The sequence below is a fragment of the Oncorhynchus mykiss genome, chromosome 12 (assembly GCF_013265735.2).
Source record: "Oncorhynchus mykiss isolate Arlee chromosome 12, USDA_OmykA_1.1, whole genome shotgun sequence".
Taxonomy (NCBI): domain Eukaryota; kingdom Metazoa; phylum Chordata; class Actinopteri; order Salmoniformes; family Salmonidae; genus Oncorhynchus; species Oncorhynchus mykiss.
In genome coordinates this window covers 96785431-96803932 of record NC_048576.1, presented here as the reverse complement: position 1 = coordinate 96803932, position 18502 = coordinate 96785431, and the positions used below count along the sequence as shown (strand labels likewise).

General features: G+C 41.3%; 1 protein-coding gene across 1 annotated transcript in view; it reads right to left on the bottom strand.

The window, feature by feature from the left end:
* LOC110485332 (xylosyltransferase 1) overlaps positions 1–18502 on the bottom strand; it is a 70290-nt gene that overhangs the window by 34748 nt on the left and 17040 nt on the right. Inside the window, exon 2 of the mRNA XM_036939384.1 lies at positions 720–1317. Coding sequence (XP_036795279.1) covers positions 720–1317 — 598 coding nt within the window. The remainder of the gene's footprint in view (positions 1–719; positions 1318–18502) is intronic.

The following is an 18502-nucleotide window of genomic DNA, read 5'->3' as shown; positions in this document are numbered from 1 at the left end:
GCTAAGTTGAGTCGGTTCAACCACAGGTTAACGACCCTTTCTGCTTACTTAAAACCCACAATCCATTCCTCCCCAACCCAGCTGGAATGGTATTTATTATGTTTAATTACCTCCTGTTTCATGCTACACAATCCCTTCCTTATGAATTATTTATAATTATTTATCATTATTTATCAGATATAATAAAACAGAGTATAAGTTTAATTAGTTATAGTTCTATTTAAAATGTAGATATTGTTTAGTCATTATTCATAACATTCCTAACACTGAGGCAGCACCTTCTCACTGAGGCAGCACCTTCTTACTGAGGCAGCACCTTCTCACTGAGGCAGCACCTTCTCACTGAGGCAGCACCTTCTCACTGAGGCAGCACCTTCTCACTGAGGCAGCACCTTCTCACTGAGGCAGCACCTTCTTACTGAGGCAGCACCTTCTCACTGAGGCAGCACCTTCTCACTGAGGCAGCACCTTCTTACTGAGGCAGCACCTTCTCACTGAGGCAGCACCTTCTTACTGAGGCAGCACCTTCTCACTGAGGCAGCACCTTCTCACTGAGGCAGCACCTTCTCACTGAGGCAGCACCTTCTCACTGAGGCACATTCCCGGTGTACTCGGGGAATAGGTGATTATGACATAGTGCACTACTTTTCACCAGGAGCCGTAGGTCTCTATATAGGTAATATGGTGCCATTTGGGATGCAATTCACTATGAGACTCACCTTCTATGGTGCAGTATCGAGGGACGGTCTCCGGCATCAGTGTCCTCTCCTTGTGTCTGCAGTACACCTCAGCTATCTGCTGACGACACTCCCTGGTCTTGGCTCTCGACAGAGCCGAGATGGCCTCCTTCCCACTGATCTCACACTGGTGCTTCTCCCTCCGCTGCCCCCGCACAGGAGCCGCGGTCGCCGACCTTCTGGGTTGGTGATGTCGCTGATGCTGATTGGATGTTTTGATGGAGGGAGAGGGGGAGGGTCTAGCGGGTTTAGTGGACAGCTGGGAGTGTGGTCTGGGTCGTTTGTATGCGTGGTAATCTTTAAGTCCTGCTCCTCCGGGCTGCTGTGGAGGAAGAGGGTACTGCTGAATAACCTTGTTGACATCATTGGGAAAGGCCTTTCCCAGAATGCCTTGCCTTAGGGCCTTGTCCGGTTTGTGTTTGGCGGTGTTTCCTGCCATTCGCTGGCGCTCAGACAGTGACCGCGCCCCAAGGTTGCTGTTGCCGTCAACAACAGTGTCAAAGTCTTTGGGGACCGAGTTCTCATTGTTGTTACTATCCAGGAGGACTTTCTCCTTGGGACGCCAGGAGTGGTAGCCCTCCTGGAGGAGAGAGAGAGGAGGAGAGGGGGAGAGAGGGGGGAGGGAGAGAGAGGAGGGGAGGGAGAGAAGGAGTAAGGGGAGGGGAGAGGGGAGAGAGGGGGAGATGGGAGAGAGAGGAGGAGAGGGAGAGAGGGAGTAAGGGGAGGGAGAGGGGAGAGAGGGGGGAGGGAGAGGGGGGAGAGAGAGGAGGAGAGGGAGTAAGGGGAGGGAGAGGGGAGAGAGGGGGGAGGGAGAGAGAGGGGGAGAGAGGGGGAGGGAGAGAGAGGAGGAGAGGGAGAGAGGGAGTAAGGGGAGGGAGAGGGGAGAGAGGGGGGAGGGAGAGAGAGGAGGAGAGGGAGAGAGGGAGTAAGAAGAGGGAGAGGGGAGAGAGGGGGGAGGGAGAGGGGGAGGGGAGAGAAGGGGGGAGGGAGAGAGAGGAGGAGAGGGAGAGAAGGAGTAAGGAGAGGAGAGGGGAGAGAGGGGGAGGAGGGAGAGAGAGGAGGAGATGGAGAGAGGGAGTAAGAAGAGGGAGAGGGGGAGAGAGTCAGTCAGTGTAACAATAGGAAAAGAGAGTATACTGAGTTCTGAAGGACAGAGACACAGAGAGAATGAGCACTGCACACTGCCCTATCCCATCTGGACAAGAGGAATACCTATGTAAGAATACTGTTCATTGACTACAGCTCAGCCTTCAACACCATAGTACCCTCCAAGCTCAGCCTTCAACACCATAGTACCCTCCAAGCTCAGCCTTCAACACCATAGTACCCTCCAAGCTCAGCCTTCAACACCATAGTACCCTCCAAGCTCAGCCTTCAACACCATAGTACCCTCCAAGCTCAGCCTTCAACACCATAGTACCCTCCAAGCTCAGCCTTCAACACCATAGTACCCTCCAAGCTCAGCCTTCAACACCATAGTACCCTCCAAGCTCAGCCTTCAACACCATAGTACCCTCCAAGCTCAGCCTTCAACACCATAGTACCCTCCAAGCTCAGCCTTCAACACCATAGTACCCTCCAAGCTCAGCCTTCAACACCATAGTACCCTCCAAGCTCAGCCTTCAACACCATAGTACCCTCCAAGCTCAGCCTTCAACACCATAGTACCCTCCAAGCTCAGCCTTCAACACCACAGTACCCTCCAAGCTCAGCCTTCAACACCACAGTACCCTCCAAGCTCAGCCTTCAACACCACAGTACCCTCCAAGCTCAGCCTTCAACACCACAGTACCCTCCAAGCTCAGCCTTCAACACCACAGTACCCTCCAAGCTCAGCCTTCAACACCACAGTACCCTCCAAGCTTGTCATTAAGCTTGAGGCCCAACATCTCCACTTTGCTGATCCTCAACACTGAGGCCCCATAAGGGTGCATGCTCAGCTCCCTCCTGTTCTCCCTGTTCACCCATGGCTGTGTGGCCACGCATGCCTCTAACTGTGAGGGGTTCAGATCACAGACAGGCAATAATATTCCAAAGTATTTAGAAAATATTTAAAAAACAGCAAATCAACAGTAAATAATTGAATGAAATAAGAAGTCTAATTGTTCTGTCTGCCCCCCTCCCTCCCGCTTAGGAGCCACCCATTCCCCCCTCCCCAGTAGGTGCCACCCATTCCTACTCCCCCCTCCCTCTCCCTGTCTGTCTGTCTGTTTTGCTGTCTGGCTGTCTGTCTGCCTGGCTGTCTGTCAGCCTGCTTGGCTGTATATCTGTCTGGCTGGCTGTCTGCCTGCTTAGATGTCTGTCTACCTGCTTGTCTGTCTGCTTGGCTGGCTTTCTGTCTGCCTGGCTGTCTGTCAGCCTGCTTGGCTGTATGTCTGTCTGGCTGTCTATCTGCCTGCTGTCTGTCTGTCTGCCTGCTTGTCTGGCTTTCTGTCTGCCTGGCTGTCTGTCAGCCTGCTTGGCTGTATGTCTGTCTGGCTGGCTGTCTGCCTGCTTAGATGTCTGTCTACCTGCTTGTCTGTCTGCTTGAATGGCTTTCTGTCTGCCTGGCTGTCTGTCAGCCTGCTTGGCTGTATGTCTGTCTGGCTGTCTATCTGCCTGCTTGGCTGGCGTGCTGTCTGTCTGTCTGCCTGCTTGTCTGGCTTTCTGTCTGCCTGGCTGTCTGTCAGCCTGCTTGGCTGTATGTCTGTCTGGCTGGCTGTCTGCCTGCTTAGATGTCTGTCTACCTGGCTATCTATGTGTCTGTCTGTCTGCCCTTGTGTGTCATGTGATTAAGCATGGGGAATGCTGTCACTCATAAGATATGTCTGGGACTCTGACACAGGGGTTACAGTGTGTGTGTGTGTGTGTGTGTCAGTAGCAGTGCTATATGACCTGGTCCTGCTATTCCCTGTACCCAGACCAGCTCTGCCCTTTCCAGGAATATCAATCTAGTTCTGTACTTAGGAATGAAAGGCTCCCTCTGCCCACAAATATACATGCATTTTTTTAAATTTATTTTACCTTTATTTAACTAGGCAAGTCAGTTAAGAACACATTCTTATTTACAATGACGACCTAGGAGCAGTGGGTTAACTGCCTTGTTCGGGGGCAGAACGACAGATGTTTACCTTGTCAGCTCGGGGGATTCGATCTTGCAACCTTTCGGTTTACAAGTCCAACACTCTAACCACTAGGCTACCTGCCGCCCCAAAACAGTACACAGACACAGTATAGACCGTCTTCAGAATACTGTACAGACACAGTATAGACAGTCTTCAGAATACTGTACAGACACGCCAACGTCCACACACACACACACAGGGCTGTGTGAGTCTTGTCTTGGCAGGATATTTCTGGTGGTACTAGAAAAGAGATCCGGTCCAACATTCTGATCAACTATCTTTACTGCTGTACCACCTGCTACAATCATATCACACACACACACATGGACACACACACACACACACACACACACACACACACACACACACACACACACACACACACACACACACACAAATGGGGGCAACTCAATATTAGGAAGGTGTCCTTAATGTTTTGTACACTCAGTGTATATTACTAAAGATCTGATCAAACTGCCCAAGCAGAGAGGTTAAAGAAAACGTGAGCTAGCTAGCTGATAGCATCCAGATGAGACTAATACAGACTCAACTCTGGGTCAAGGTCCAACGTAAGATATTACAGAGTGAGAAACTCAAGCTATAGGAAGAGGTCCAGAATAGAGAGGGTGTTATCTCATTGTGACACGCCTGAGAATATAATACAAGATGACAAACTGTTGCTATCAGATGTAAATCAGAAACTTCACTTTGTTCTGGGAGAGATTTCTCTGTCTGTCTACCTCTCTCTCTCTCAATCTCTCTCTCTCTCTCTCTCTCTTTCTATACTCTACTGTACTGAACGATCCTCTACTGTCCTCAACTGAACTGAACTATCATCTACTGCACTGTACTATCCTCTACTGTACTGAACTATACTGTACTCTACTGAACTGTACTATCCTCTACTGTACTGAACTATACTCTACTGAACTGAACCATACTGTACTGAACTATCCTCTACTGTACTGAACTATACTCTACTGAACTGAACTATACTGTACTGAACTATCCTCTACTGAACTGAACTATCCTCTACTGAACTGAACTATACTGTACTGAACTATCCTCTACTGTACTGAACTATCCTCTACTGAACTGAACTATCCTCTACTGAACTGAACTATCCTCTACTGAACTGAACTATCCTCTACTGTACTGAACTATACTCTACTGAACTGAACTATACTGTACTGAACTATCCTCTACTGAACTGAACTATCCTCTACTGAACTGAACTATCCTCTACTGAACTATCCTCTACTGTACTGAACTATCCTCTACTCTACTGAACTATCCTCTACTGAACTGAACTATCCTCTACTCTACTGAACTATCCTCTACTGTACTGAACTATCCTCTACTCTACTGAACTATCCTCTACTGAACTGAACTATCCTCTACTGAACTGAACTATCCTCTACTGTACTGAACTATCCTGTACTGAACTATCCTCTACTGTACTGAACTATCCTCTACTGAACTGAACTATCCTCTACTGTACTGAACTATCCTCTACTGAACTGAACTATCCTCTACTGTACTGAACTATCCTCTACTGTACTGAACTATCCTCTACTGAACTATCCTCTACTGAACTATCCTCTACTGAACTATCCTCTACTGAACTGAACTATACTGTACTGAACTATCCTCTACTATCCTCTACTGAACTGAACTATCCTCTACTGAACTATCCTCTACTGAACTGAACTATCCTCTACTGAACTATCCTCTACTGAACTGAACTATACTGTACTGAACTATCCTCTACTATCCTCTACTGAACTGAACTATCCTCTACTGAACTATCCTCTACTGAACTATCCTCTACTGAACTATCCTCTACTGAACTATCCTCTACTGTACTGAACTATCCTCTACTGAACTATCCTCTACTGAACTATACTGAACTGAACTATCCTCTACTGAACTATCCTCTACTGAACTGAACTATCCTCTACTGAACTATACTGAACTGAACTATCCTCTACTGAACTATCCTCTACTGTACTGAACTATCCTCTACTGAACTATCCTCTACTGAACTATCCTCTACTGAACTATACTGAACTGAACTATCCTCTACTGAACTATACTGAACTGAACTATCCTCTACTGAACTATCCTCTACTGAACTATCCTCTACTGAACTGAACTATCCTCTACTGTACTGAACTATCCTCTACTCTACTGAACTATCCTCTACTGAACTGAACTATACTGTACTGAACTGAACTATACTGTACTGAACTATCCTCTACTGAACTGAACTATCCTCTACTGAACTGAACTATACTGTACTGAACTATACTGTACTGAACTATACTGTACTGAACTATACTGTACTGAACTATCTTCTACTGAAATGAACTATACTGAACTGAACTATCCTCTACTGAACTGAACTATACTGAACTGAACTATCCTCTACTGAACTATACTGTACTGAACTATCCTCTACTGAACTGAACTATCCTCTACTGAACTGAACTATCCTCTACTGAACTATCCTCTACTAAACTATACTGTACTGAACTATCCTCTACTGTACTGAACTATCCTCTACTGTACTGAACTATCCTCTACTGAACTATCCTCTACTGTACTGAACTATCCTCTCCTGAACTATCCTCTACTGAACTGAACTATACGGTACTGAACTATCCTCTACTATCCTCTACTGAACTGAACTATCCTCTACTGAACTATCCTCTACTGAACTATCCTCTACTGAACTATCCTCTACTGAACTGAACTATACTGTACTGAACTATCCTCTACTATCCTCTACTGAACTGAACTATCCTCTACTGAACTATCCTCTACTGAACTATCCTCTACTGTACTGAACTATCCTCTACTGGACTATCCTCTACTGAACTATCCTCTACTGAACTATACTGAACTGAACTATCCTCTACTGAACTATCCTCTACTGAACTATCCTCTACTGAACTGAACTGAACTATCCTCTACTGAACTGAACTATCCTCTACTGAACTATACTGAACTGAACTATCCTCTACTGAACTATCCTCTACTGTACTGAACTATCCTCTACTGAACTATCCTCTACTGAACTATCCTCTACTGAACTATACTGAACTGAACTATCCTCTACTGAACTATCCTCTACTGAACTATCCTCTACTGAACTGAACTATCCTCTACTGTACTGAACTATCCTCTACTCTACTGAACTATCCTCTACTGAACTGAACTATACTGTACTGAACTGAACTATACTGTACTGAACTATCCTCTACTGAACTGAACTATCCTCTACTGAACTGAACTATACTGTACTGAACTATACTGTACTGAACTATACTGTACTGAACTATACTGTACTGAACTATCTTCTACTGAACTGAACTATACTGAACTGAACTATCCTCTACTGAACTGAACTATACTGAACTGAACTATCCTCTACTGAACTATACTGTACTGAACTATCCTCTACTGAACTGAACTATCCTCTACTGAACTGAACTATCCTCTACTGAACTGAACTATCCTCTACTGTACTGAACTATCCTGTACTGAACTATCCTCTACTGTACTGAACTATCCTCTACTGAACTGAACTATCCTCTACTGTACTGAACTATCCTCTACTGAACTGAACTATCCTCTACTGTACTGAACTATCCTCTACTGTACTGAACTATCCTCTACTGAACTATCCTCTACTGAACTATCCTCTACTGAACTATCCTCTACTGAACTGAACTATACTGTACTGAACTATCCTCTACTGAACTGAACTATCCTCTACTGAACTATCCTCTACTGAACTGAACTATCCTCTACTGAACTATCCTCTACTGAACTGAACTATACTGTACTGAACTATCCTCTACTATCCTCTACTGAACTGAACTATCCTCTACTGAACTATCCTCTACTGAACTATCCTCTACTGAACTATCCTCTACTGAACTATCCTCTACTGTACTGAACTATCCTCTACTGAACTATCCTCTACTGAACTATACTGAACTGAACTATCCTCTACTGAACTATCCTCTACTAAACTATCCTCTACTGAACTGAACTATCCTCTACTGAACTGAACTATCCTCTACTGAACTATACTGAACTGAACTATCCTCTACTGAACTATCCTCTACTGTACTGAACTATCCTCTACTGAACTATCCTCTACTGAACTATCCTCTACTGAACTATACTGAACTGAACTATCCTCTACTGAACTGAACTATCCTCTACTGTACTGAACTATCCTCTACTCTACTGAACTATCCTCTACTGAACTGAACTATACTGTACTGAACTGAACTATACTGTACTGAACTATCCTCTACTGAACTGAACTATCCTCTACTGAACTGAACTATCCTCTACTGAACTATACTGAACTGAACTATCCTCTACTGAACTATCCTCTACTGTACTGAACTATCCTCTACTGAACTATCCTCTACTGAACTATCCTCTACTGAACTATACTGAACTGAACTATCCTCTACTGAACTGAACTATCCTCTACTGTACTGAACTATCCTCTACTCTACTGAACTATCCTCTACTGAACTGAACTATACTGTACTGAACTGAACTATACTGTACTGAACTATCCTCTACTGAACTGAACTATCCTCTACTGAACTGAACTATACTGTACTGAACTATACTGTACTGAACTATACTGTACTGAACTATACTGTACTGAACTATCTTCTACTGAAATGAACTATACTGAACTGAACTATCCTCTACTGAACTGAACTATACTGAACTGAACTATCCTCTACTGAACTATACTGTACTGAACTATCCTCTACTGAACTGAACTATCCTCTACTGAACTGAACTATCCTCTACTGAACTATCCTCTACTAAACTATACTGTACTGAACTATCCTCTACTGTACTGAACTATCCTCTACTGTACTGAACTATCCTCTACTGAACTATCCTCTACTGTACTGAACTATCCTCTACTGAACTATCCTCTACTGAACTGAACTATACTGTACTGAACTATCCTCTACTATCCTCTACTGAACTGAACTATCCTCTACTGAACTATCCTCTACTGAACTATCCTCTACTGAACTATCCTCTACTGAACTGAACTATACTGTACTGAACTATCCTCTACTATCCTCTACTGAACTGAACTATCCTCTACTGAACTATCCTCTACTGAACTATCCTCTACTGTACTGAACTATCCTCTACTGAACTATCCTCTACTGAACTATCCTCTACTGAACTATACTGAACTGAACTATCCTCTACTGAACTATCCTCTACTGAACTGAACTATCCTCTACTGAACTGAACTATCCTCTACTGAACTATACTGAACTGAACTATCCTCTACTGAACTATCCTCTACTGTACTGAACTATCCTCTACTGAACTATCCTCTACTGAACTATACTGAACTGAACTATCCTCTACTGAACTATCCTCTACTGAACTATCCTCTACTGAACTGAACTATCCTCTACTGTACTGAACTATCCTCTACTCTACTGAACTATCCTCTACTGAACTGAACTATACTGTACTGAACTGAACTATACTGTACTGAACTATCCTCTACTGAACTGAACTATCCTCTACTGAACTGAACTATACTGTACTGAACTATACTGTACTGAACTATACTGTACTGAACTATACTGTACTGAACTATCTTCTACTGAACTGAACTATACTGAACTGAACTATCCTCTACTGAACTGAACTATACTGAACTGAACTATCCTCTACTGAACTATACTGTACTGAACTATCCTCTACTGAACTGAACTATCCTCTACTGAACTGAACTATCCTCTACTGAACTATCCTCTACTAAACTATACTGTACTGAACTATCCTCTACTGTACTGAACTATCCTCTACTGTACTGAACTATCCTCTACTGAACTATCCTCTACTGTACTGAACTATCCTCTACTGAACTATCCTCTACTGAACTGAACTATACTGAACTGAACTATACTGAACTGAACTATACTGTACTGTACTGAACTATACTGTACTGAACTATCCTCTACTGAACTGAACTATACTGAACTGAACTATACTGAACTGAACTATACTGTACTGAACTATCCTCTACTGAACTGAACTATACTGTACTGAACTATCCTCTACTATCCTCTACTGAACTGAACTATCCTCTACTGAACTATCCTCTACTGAACTATCCTCTACTGAACTATCCTCTACTGAACTATCCTCTACTGTACTGAACTATCCTCTACTGAACTATCCTCTACTGAACTATACTGAACTGAACTATCCTCTACTGAACTATCCTCTACTGAACTATCCTCTACTGAACTGAACTATCCTCTACTGAACTATACTGAACTGAACTATCCTCTACTGAACTATCCTCTACTGTACTGAACTATCCTCTACTGAACTATCCTCTACTGAACTATCCTCTACTGAACTATACTGAACTGAACTATCCTCTACTGAACTATCCTCTACTGAACTATCCTCTACTGAACTGAACTATCCTCTACTGTACTGAACTATCCTCTACTCTACTGAACTATCCTCTACTGAACTGAACTATACTGTACTGAACTGAACTATACTGTACTGAACTATCCTCTACTGAACTGAACTATCCTCTACTGAACTGAACTATACTGTACTGAACTATACTGTACTGAACTATACTGTACTGAACTATACTGTACTGAACTATCTTCTACTGAAATGAACTATACTGAACTGAACTATCCTCTACTGAACTGAACTATACTGAACTGAACTATCCTCTACTGAACTATACTGTACTGAACTATCCTCTACTGAACTGAACTATCCTCTACTGAACTGAACTATCCTCTACTGAACTATCCTCTACTAAACTATACTGTACTGAACTATCCTCTACTGTACTGAACTATCCTCTACTGTACTGAACTATCCTCTACTGAACTATCCTCTACTGTACTGAACTATCCTCTACTGAACTATCCTCTACTGAACTGAACTATACGGTACTGAACTATCCTCTACTATCCTCTACTGAACTGAACTATCCTCTACTGAACTATCCTCTACTGAACTATCCTCTACTGAACTGAACTATACTGTACTGAACTATCCTCTACTATCCTCTACTGAACTGAACTATCCTCTACTGAACTATCCTCTACTGAACTATCCTCTACTGTACTGAACTATCCTCTACTGAACTATCCTCTACTGAACTATCCTCTACTGAACTATACTGAACTGAACTATCCTCTACTGAACTATCCTCTACTGAACTATCCTCTACTGAACTGAACTATCCTCTACTGAACTGAACTATCCTCTACTGAACTATACTGAACTGAACTATCCTCTACTGAACTATCCTCTACTGTACTGAACTATCCTCTACTGAACTATCCTCTACTGAACTATCCTCTACTGAACTATACTGAACTGAACTATCCTCTACTGAACTATCCTCTACTGAACTATCCTCTACTGAACTGAACTATCCTCTACTGTACTGAACTATCCTCTACTCTACTGAACTATCCTCTACTGAACTGAACTATACTGTACTGAACTGAACTATACTGTACTGAACTATCCTCTACTGAACTGAACTATCCTCTACTGAACTGAACTATACTGTACTGAACTATACTGTACTGAACTATACTGTACTGAACTATACTGTACTGAACTATCTTCTACTGAACTGAACTATACTGAACTGAACTATCCTCTACTGAACTGAACTATACTGAACTGAACTATCCTCTACTGAACTATACTGTACTGAACTATCCTCTACTGAACTGAACTATCCTCTACTGAACTGAACTATCCTCTACTGAACTGAACTATTCTCTACTGTACTGAACTATCCTGTACTGAACTATCCTCTACTGTACTGAACTATCCTCTACTGAACTGAACTATCCTCTACTGTACTGAACTATCCTCTACTGAACTGAACTATCCTCTACTGTACTGAACTATCCTCTACTGTACTGAACTATCCTCTACTGAACTATCCTCTACTGAACTATCCTCTACTGAACTATCCTCTACTGAACTGAACTATACTGTACTGAACTATCCTCTACTATCCTCTACTGAACTGAACTATCCTCTACTGAACTATCCTCTACTGAACTGAACTATCCTCTACTGAACTATCCTCTACTGAACTGAACTATCCTCTACTGAACTATCCTCTACTGAACTGAACTATACTGTACTGAACTATCCTCTACTATCCTCTACTGAACTGAACTATCCTCTACTGAACTATCCTCTACTGAACTATCCTCTACTGAACTATCCTCTACTGAACTATCCTCTACTGTACTGAACTATCCTCTACTGAACTATCCTCTACTGAACTATACTGAACTGAACTATCCTCTACTGAACTATCCTCTACTGAACTATCCTCTACTGAACTGAACTATCCTCTACTGAACTGAACTATCCTCTACTGAACTGAACTATCCTCTACTGAACTATCCTCTACTGTACTGAACTATCCTCTACTGAACTATCCTCTACTGAACTATCCTCTACTGAACTATACTGAACTGAACTATCCTCTACTGAACTGAACTATCCTCTACTGTACTGAACTATCCTCTACTCTACTGAACTATCCTCTACTGAACTGAACTATACTGTACTGAACTATACTGTACTGAACTATCCTCTACTGAACTGAACTATCCTCTACTGAACTGAACTATACTGTACTGAACTATACTGTACTGAACTATACTGTACTGAACTATACTGTACTGAACTATCTTCTACTGAAATGAACTATACTGAACTGAACTATCCTCTACTGAACTGAACTATACTGAACTGAACTATCCTCTACTGAACTATACTGTACTGAACTATCCTCTACTGAACTGAACTATCCTCTACTGAACTGAACTATCCTCTACTGAACTATCCTCTACTAAACTATACTGTACTGAACTATCCTCTACTGTACTGAACTATCCTCTACTGTACTGAACTATCCTCTACTGAACTATCCTCTACTGTACTGAACTATCCTCTACTGAACTATCCTCTACTGAACTGAACTATACTGTACTGAACTATCCTCTACTATCCTCTACTGAACTGAACTATCCTCTACTGAACTATCCTCTACTGAACTATCCTCTACTGAACTATCCTCTACTGAACTGAACTATACTGTACTGAACTATCCTCTACTATCCTCTACTGAACTGAACTATCCTCTACTGAACTATCCTCTACTGAACTATCCTCTACTTTACTGAACTATCCTCTACTGAACTATCCTCTACTGAACTATCCTCTACTGAACTATACTGAACTGAACTATCCTCTACTGAACTATCCTCTACTGAACTATCCTCTACTGAACTGAACTATCCTCTACTGAACTGAACTATCCTCTACTGAACTATACTGAACTGAACTATCCTCTACTGAACTATCCTCTACTGTACTGAACTATCCTCTACTGAACTATCCTCTACTGAACTATACTGAACTGAACTATCCTCTACTGAACTATCCTCTACTGAACTATCCTCTACTGAACTGAACTATCCTCTACTGTACTGAACTATCCTCTACTCTACTGAACTATCCTCTACTGAACTGAACTATACTGTACTGAACTGAACTATACTGTACTGAACTATCCTCTACTGAACTGAACTATCCTCTACTGAACTGAACTATACTGTACTGAACTATACTGTACTGAACTATACTGTACTGAACTATACTGTACTGAACTATCTTCTACTGAACTGAACTATACTGAACTGAACTATCCTCTACTGAACTGAACTATACTGAACTGAACTATCCTCTACTGAACTATACTGTACTGAACTATCCTCTACTGAACTGAACTATCCTCTACTGAACTGAACTATCCTCTACTGAACTATCCTCTACTAAACTATACTGTACTGAACTATCCTCTACTGTACTGAACTATCCTCTACTGTACTGAACTATCCTCTACTGAACTATCCTCTACTGTACTGAACTATCCTCTACTGAACTATCCTCTACTGAACTGAACTATACTGAACTGAACTATACTGAACTGAACTATACTGTACTGTACTGAACTATACTGTACTGAACTATCCTCTACTGAACTGAACTATACTGAACTGAACTATACTGAACTGAACTATACTGTACTGAACTATCCTCTACTGAACTGAACTATACTGAACTGAACTATACTGTACTGAACTATACTGTACTGTACTATCCTCTACTGAACTGAACTATACTGAACTGAACTATACTGTACTGAACTATACTGTACTGAACTATACTGAACTGAACTATACTGTACTGAACTATCCTCTACTGAACTATACTGTACTGAACTATACTGTACTGTACTATCCTCTACTGAACTGAACTATACTGAACTGAACTATACTGTACTGAACTATACTGTACTGAACTATACTGTACTGAACTATCCTCTACTGAACTATCCTCAAAAGAACTATACTGTACTGAACTATCCTCTACTGTACTATCCTCTACTGAACTGAACTATACTGAACTGAACTATACTGAACTGAACTATACTGTACTGAACTATCCTCTACTGTACTATCCTCTACTGAACTGAACTATACTGAACTGAACTATACTGTACTGAACTATACTGTACTGAACTATCCTCTACTGAACTGAACTATCCTCTACTGAACTGAACTATCCTCTACTGTACTGAACTATACTGTACTGAACTATCCTCTACTGTACTGAACTATCCTCTACTGAACTGAACTATACTGAACTGAACTATACTGTACTGAACTATACTGTACTGTACTATCCTCTACTGAACTGAACTATACTGAACTGAACTATACTGTACTGAACTATACTGTACTGAACTATACTGAACTGAACTATACTGTACTGAACTATCCTCTACTGAACTATACTGTACTGAACTATACTGTACTGTACTATCCTCTACTGAACTGAACTATACTGAACTGAACTATACTGTACTGAACTATACTGTACTGAACTATACTGTACTGAACTATCCTCTACTGAACTATCCTCAAAAGAACTATACTGTACTGAACTATCCTCTACTGTACTATCCTCTACTGAACTGAACTATACTGAACTGAACTATACTGAACTGAACTATACTGTACTGAACTATCCTCTACTGTACTATCCTCTACTGAACTGAACTATACTGAACTGAACTATACTGTACTGAACTATACTGTACTGAACTATCCTCTACTGAACTGAACTATCCTCTACTGAACTGAACTATCCTCTACTGTACTGAACTATACTGTACTGAACTATCCTCTACTGTACTGAACTATCCTCTACTGTACTGAACTATCCTCTACTGAACTATCCTCTACTGAACTGAACTATACTGAACTGAACTATACTGAACTGAACTATACTGTACTGAACTATCCTCTACTGAACTGAACTATACTGAACTGAACTATACTGTACTGAACTATCCTCTACTGAACTGAACTATACTGTACTGAACTATACTGTACTGAACTATACTGTACTGAACTATACTGTACTGAACTATACTGTACTGTACTATCCTCTACTGAACTGAACTATACTGAACTGAACTATACTGTACTGAACTATACTGTACTGAACTATACTGAACTGAACTATACTGTACTGAACTATCCTCTACTGAACTATCCTCTACTGAACTGAACTATACTGTACTGTACTATCCTCTACTGAACTGAACTATACTGTACTGAACTATCCTCTACTGTACTATCCTCTACTGAACTGAACTATACTGTACTGAACTATCCTCTACTGAACTGAACTATACTGTACTGTACTATCCTCTACTGAACTGAACTATACTGTACTGAACTATCCTCTACTGTACTGAACTATACTGTACTGAACTATCCTCTACTGAACTGAACTATCCTCTACTGTACTATCCTCTACTGAACTGAACTATACTGTACTGAACTATCCTCTACTGAACTGAACTATACTGTACTGTACTATCCTCTACTGAACTGAACTATACTGTACTGAACTATCCTCTACTGAACTGAACTATACTGTACTGTACTATCCTCTACTGTACTGAACTATACTGTACTGAACTATCCTCTACTGAACTGAACTATCCTCTACTGTACTGAACTATCCTCTACTGTACTGAACTATCCTCTACTGTACTATCCTCTACTGAACTGAACTATACTGAACTGAACTATACTGTACTGAACTATCCTCTACTGTACTGAACTATACTGTACTGAACTATCCTCTACTGAACTGAACTATCCTCTACTGTACTGAACTATCCTCTACTGTACTGAACTATCCTCTACTGTACTGAACTTTCCTCTACTGAACTATCCTCTACTGTACTGAACTATCCTCTACTGAACTATCCTCTACTGAACTATCCTCTACTGAACTATCCTCTACTGAACTGAACTATCCTCTACTGAACTGAACTATACTGTACTGAACTATCCTCTACTGAACTATCCTCTACTGAACTATCCTCTACTGAACTATCCTCTAATGAACTATCCTCTACTGAACTATCCTCTACTGAACTATCCTCTACTGAACTGAACTATCCTCTACTGAACTATCCTCTACTGAACTGAACTATCCTCTACTGTACTGAACTATTCTCTACTGAACTGAACTATCCTCTACTGAACTGAACTATCCTCTACTGAACTATCCTCTACTGTACTGAACTATCCTCTACTGTACTGAACTATACTGTACTGAACTGAACTATCCTCTACTGAACTGAACTATCCTCTACTGAACTGAACTATACTGTACTGAACTATCCTCTACTGAACTGAACTATACTGTACTGAACTATCCTCTACTGTACTGAACTATCCTCTACTGTACTGAACTATACTGTACTGAACTATCCTCTACTGAACTGAACTATACTGTACTGAACTATTCTCTACTGAACTGAACTATCCTCTACTGAACTGAACTATCCTCTACTGAACTATCCTCTACTGAACTGAACTATCCTCTACTGAACTATCCTCTACTGAACTATCCTCTACTGAACTATCCTCTACTGTACTAAACTATCCTCTACTGAACTGAACTATCCTCTACTGAACTATACTGTACTGAACTATCCTCTACTGAACTATCCTCTACTGAACTGAACTATCCTCTACTGTACTGAACTAGCCTCTACTGAACTATCCTCTACTGAACTATCCTCTACTGAACTGAACTATCCTCTACTGAACTATCCTCTACTGAACTGAACTATCCTCTACTGAACTGAACTATCTTCTACTGAACTATCCTCTACTGAACTGAACTATCCTCTACTGAACTATCCTCTACTGAACTGAACTATCCTCTACTGAACTGAACTATCCTCTACTGAACTATCCTCTACTGAACTGAACTATCCTCTACTGTACTGAACTATCCTCTACTGAACTATCCTCTACTGAACTATCCTCTACTGAACTGAACTATCCTCTACTGTACTGAACTATCCTCTACTGAACTGAACTATCCTCTACTGAACTGAACTATCCTCTACTGAACTGAACTATCCTCTACTGTACTGAACTATACTGTACTAAACTATCCTCTACTGAACTGAACTATCCTCTACTGAACTATCCTCTACTGAACTGAATTATCCTCTACTGAACTATCCTCTACTGAACTGAATTATCCTCTACTGAACTATCCTCTACTGAACTGAACTATCCTCTACTGTACTGAACTATCCTCTACTGAACTATCCTCTACTGTACTAAACTATTCTCTACTGTTCTGTACTCTACTGTTCTGTACTCTACTGTACTCTACTGTTCTCTACTCTTCAGTTCTGTTCTGTACTCTACTGTTCTGTACTGTTCTGTACTCTACTGTACTCTTCTGTACTCTTCAGTTCTGTTCTGTACTCTACTGTACTGTACTCTACTGTACTCTACTGCTCTGTACTCTACTGTACTCTACTATTCTGTACTCTACTGTTCTGTACTATTCTGTACTCTACTGTTCTGTACTGTTCTGTACTCTACTGTTCTGTACTCTACTGTTCTGTACTCTACTCTTCTGTACTCTACTGTATTCTACTGTTCTGTACTCTACTGTACTGTATTCTACTGTTCTGTACTCTACTGTACTCTACTGTTCTGTACTCTACTGTTCTGTACTCTACTGTACTCTACTGTACTCTTCTGTTCTGTACTCTACTGTATTCTACTGTTCTGTACTCTACTGTTCTGTATTCTACTGTTCTGTACTCTACTGTACTCTACTGTTCTGTACTCTACTGTACTCTACTGTTCTGTACTCTACTGTACTCTTCTGTTCTGTACTCTACTGTACTCTTCTGTTCTGTACTCTACTGTACTCTACTGTTCTGTACTCTACTGTTCTGTACTCTACTGTACTCTACTGTTCTGTACTCTACTGTACTCTTCTGTTCTGTACTCTACTGTACTCTACTCTTCTGTACTCTTCAGTTCTGTTCTGTACTCTACTGTTCTGTACTCTTCAGTTCTGTTCTGTACTCTACTGTTCTGTACTCTACTGTACTCTTCTGTACTCTTCAGTTCTGTTCTGTACTGTTCTGTACTCTAC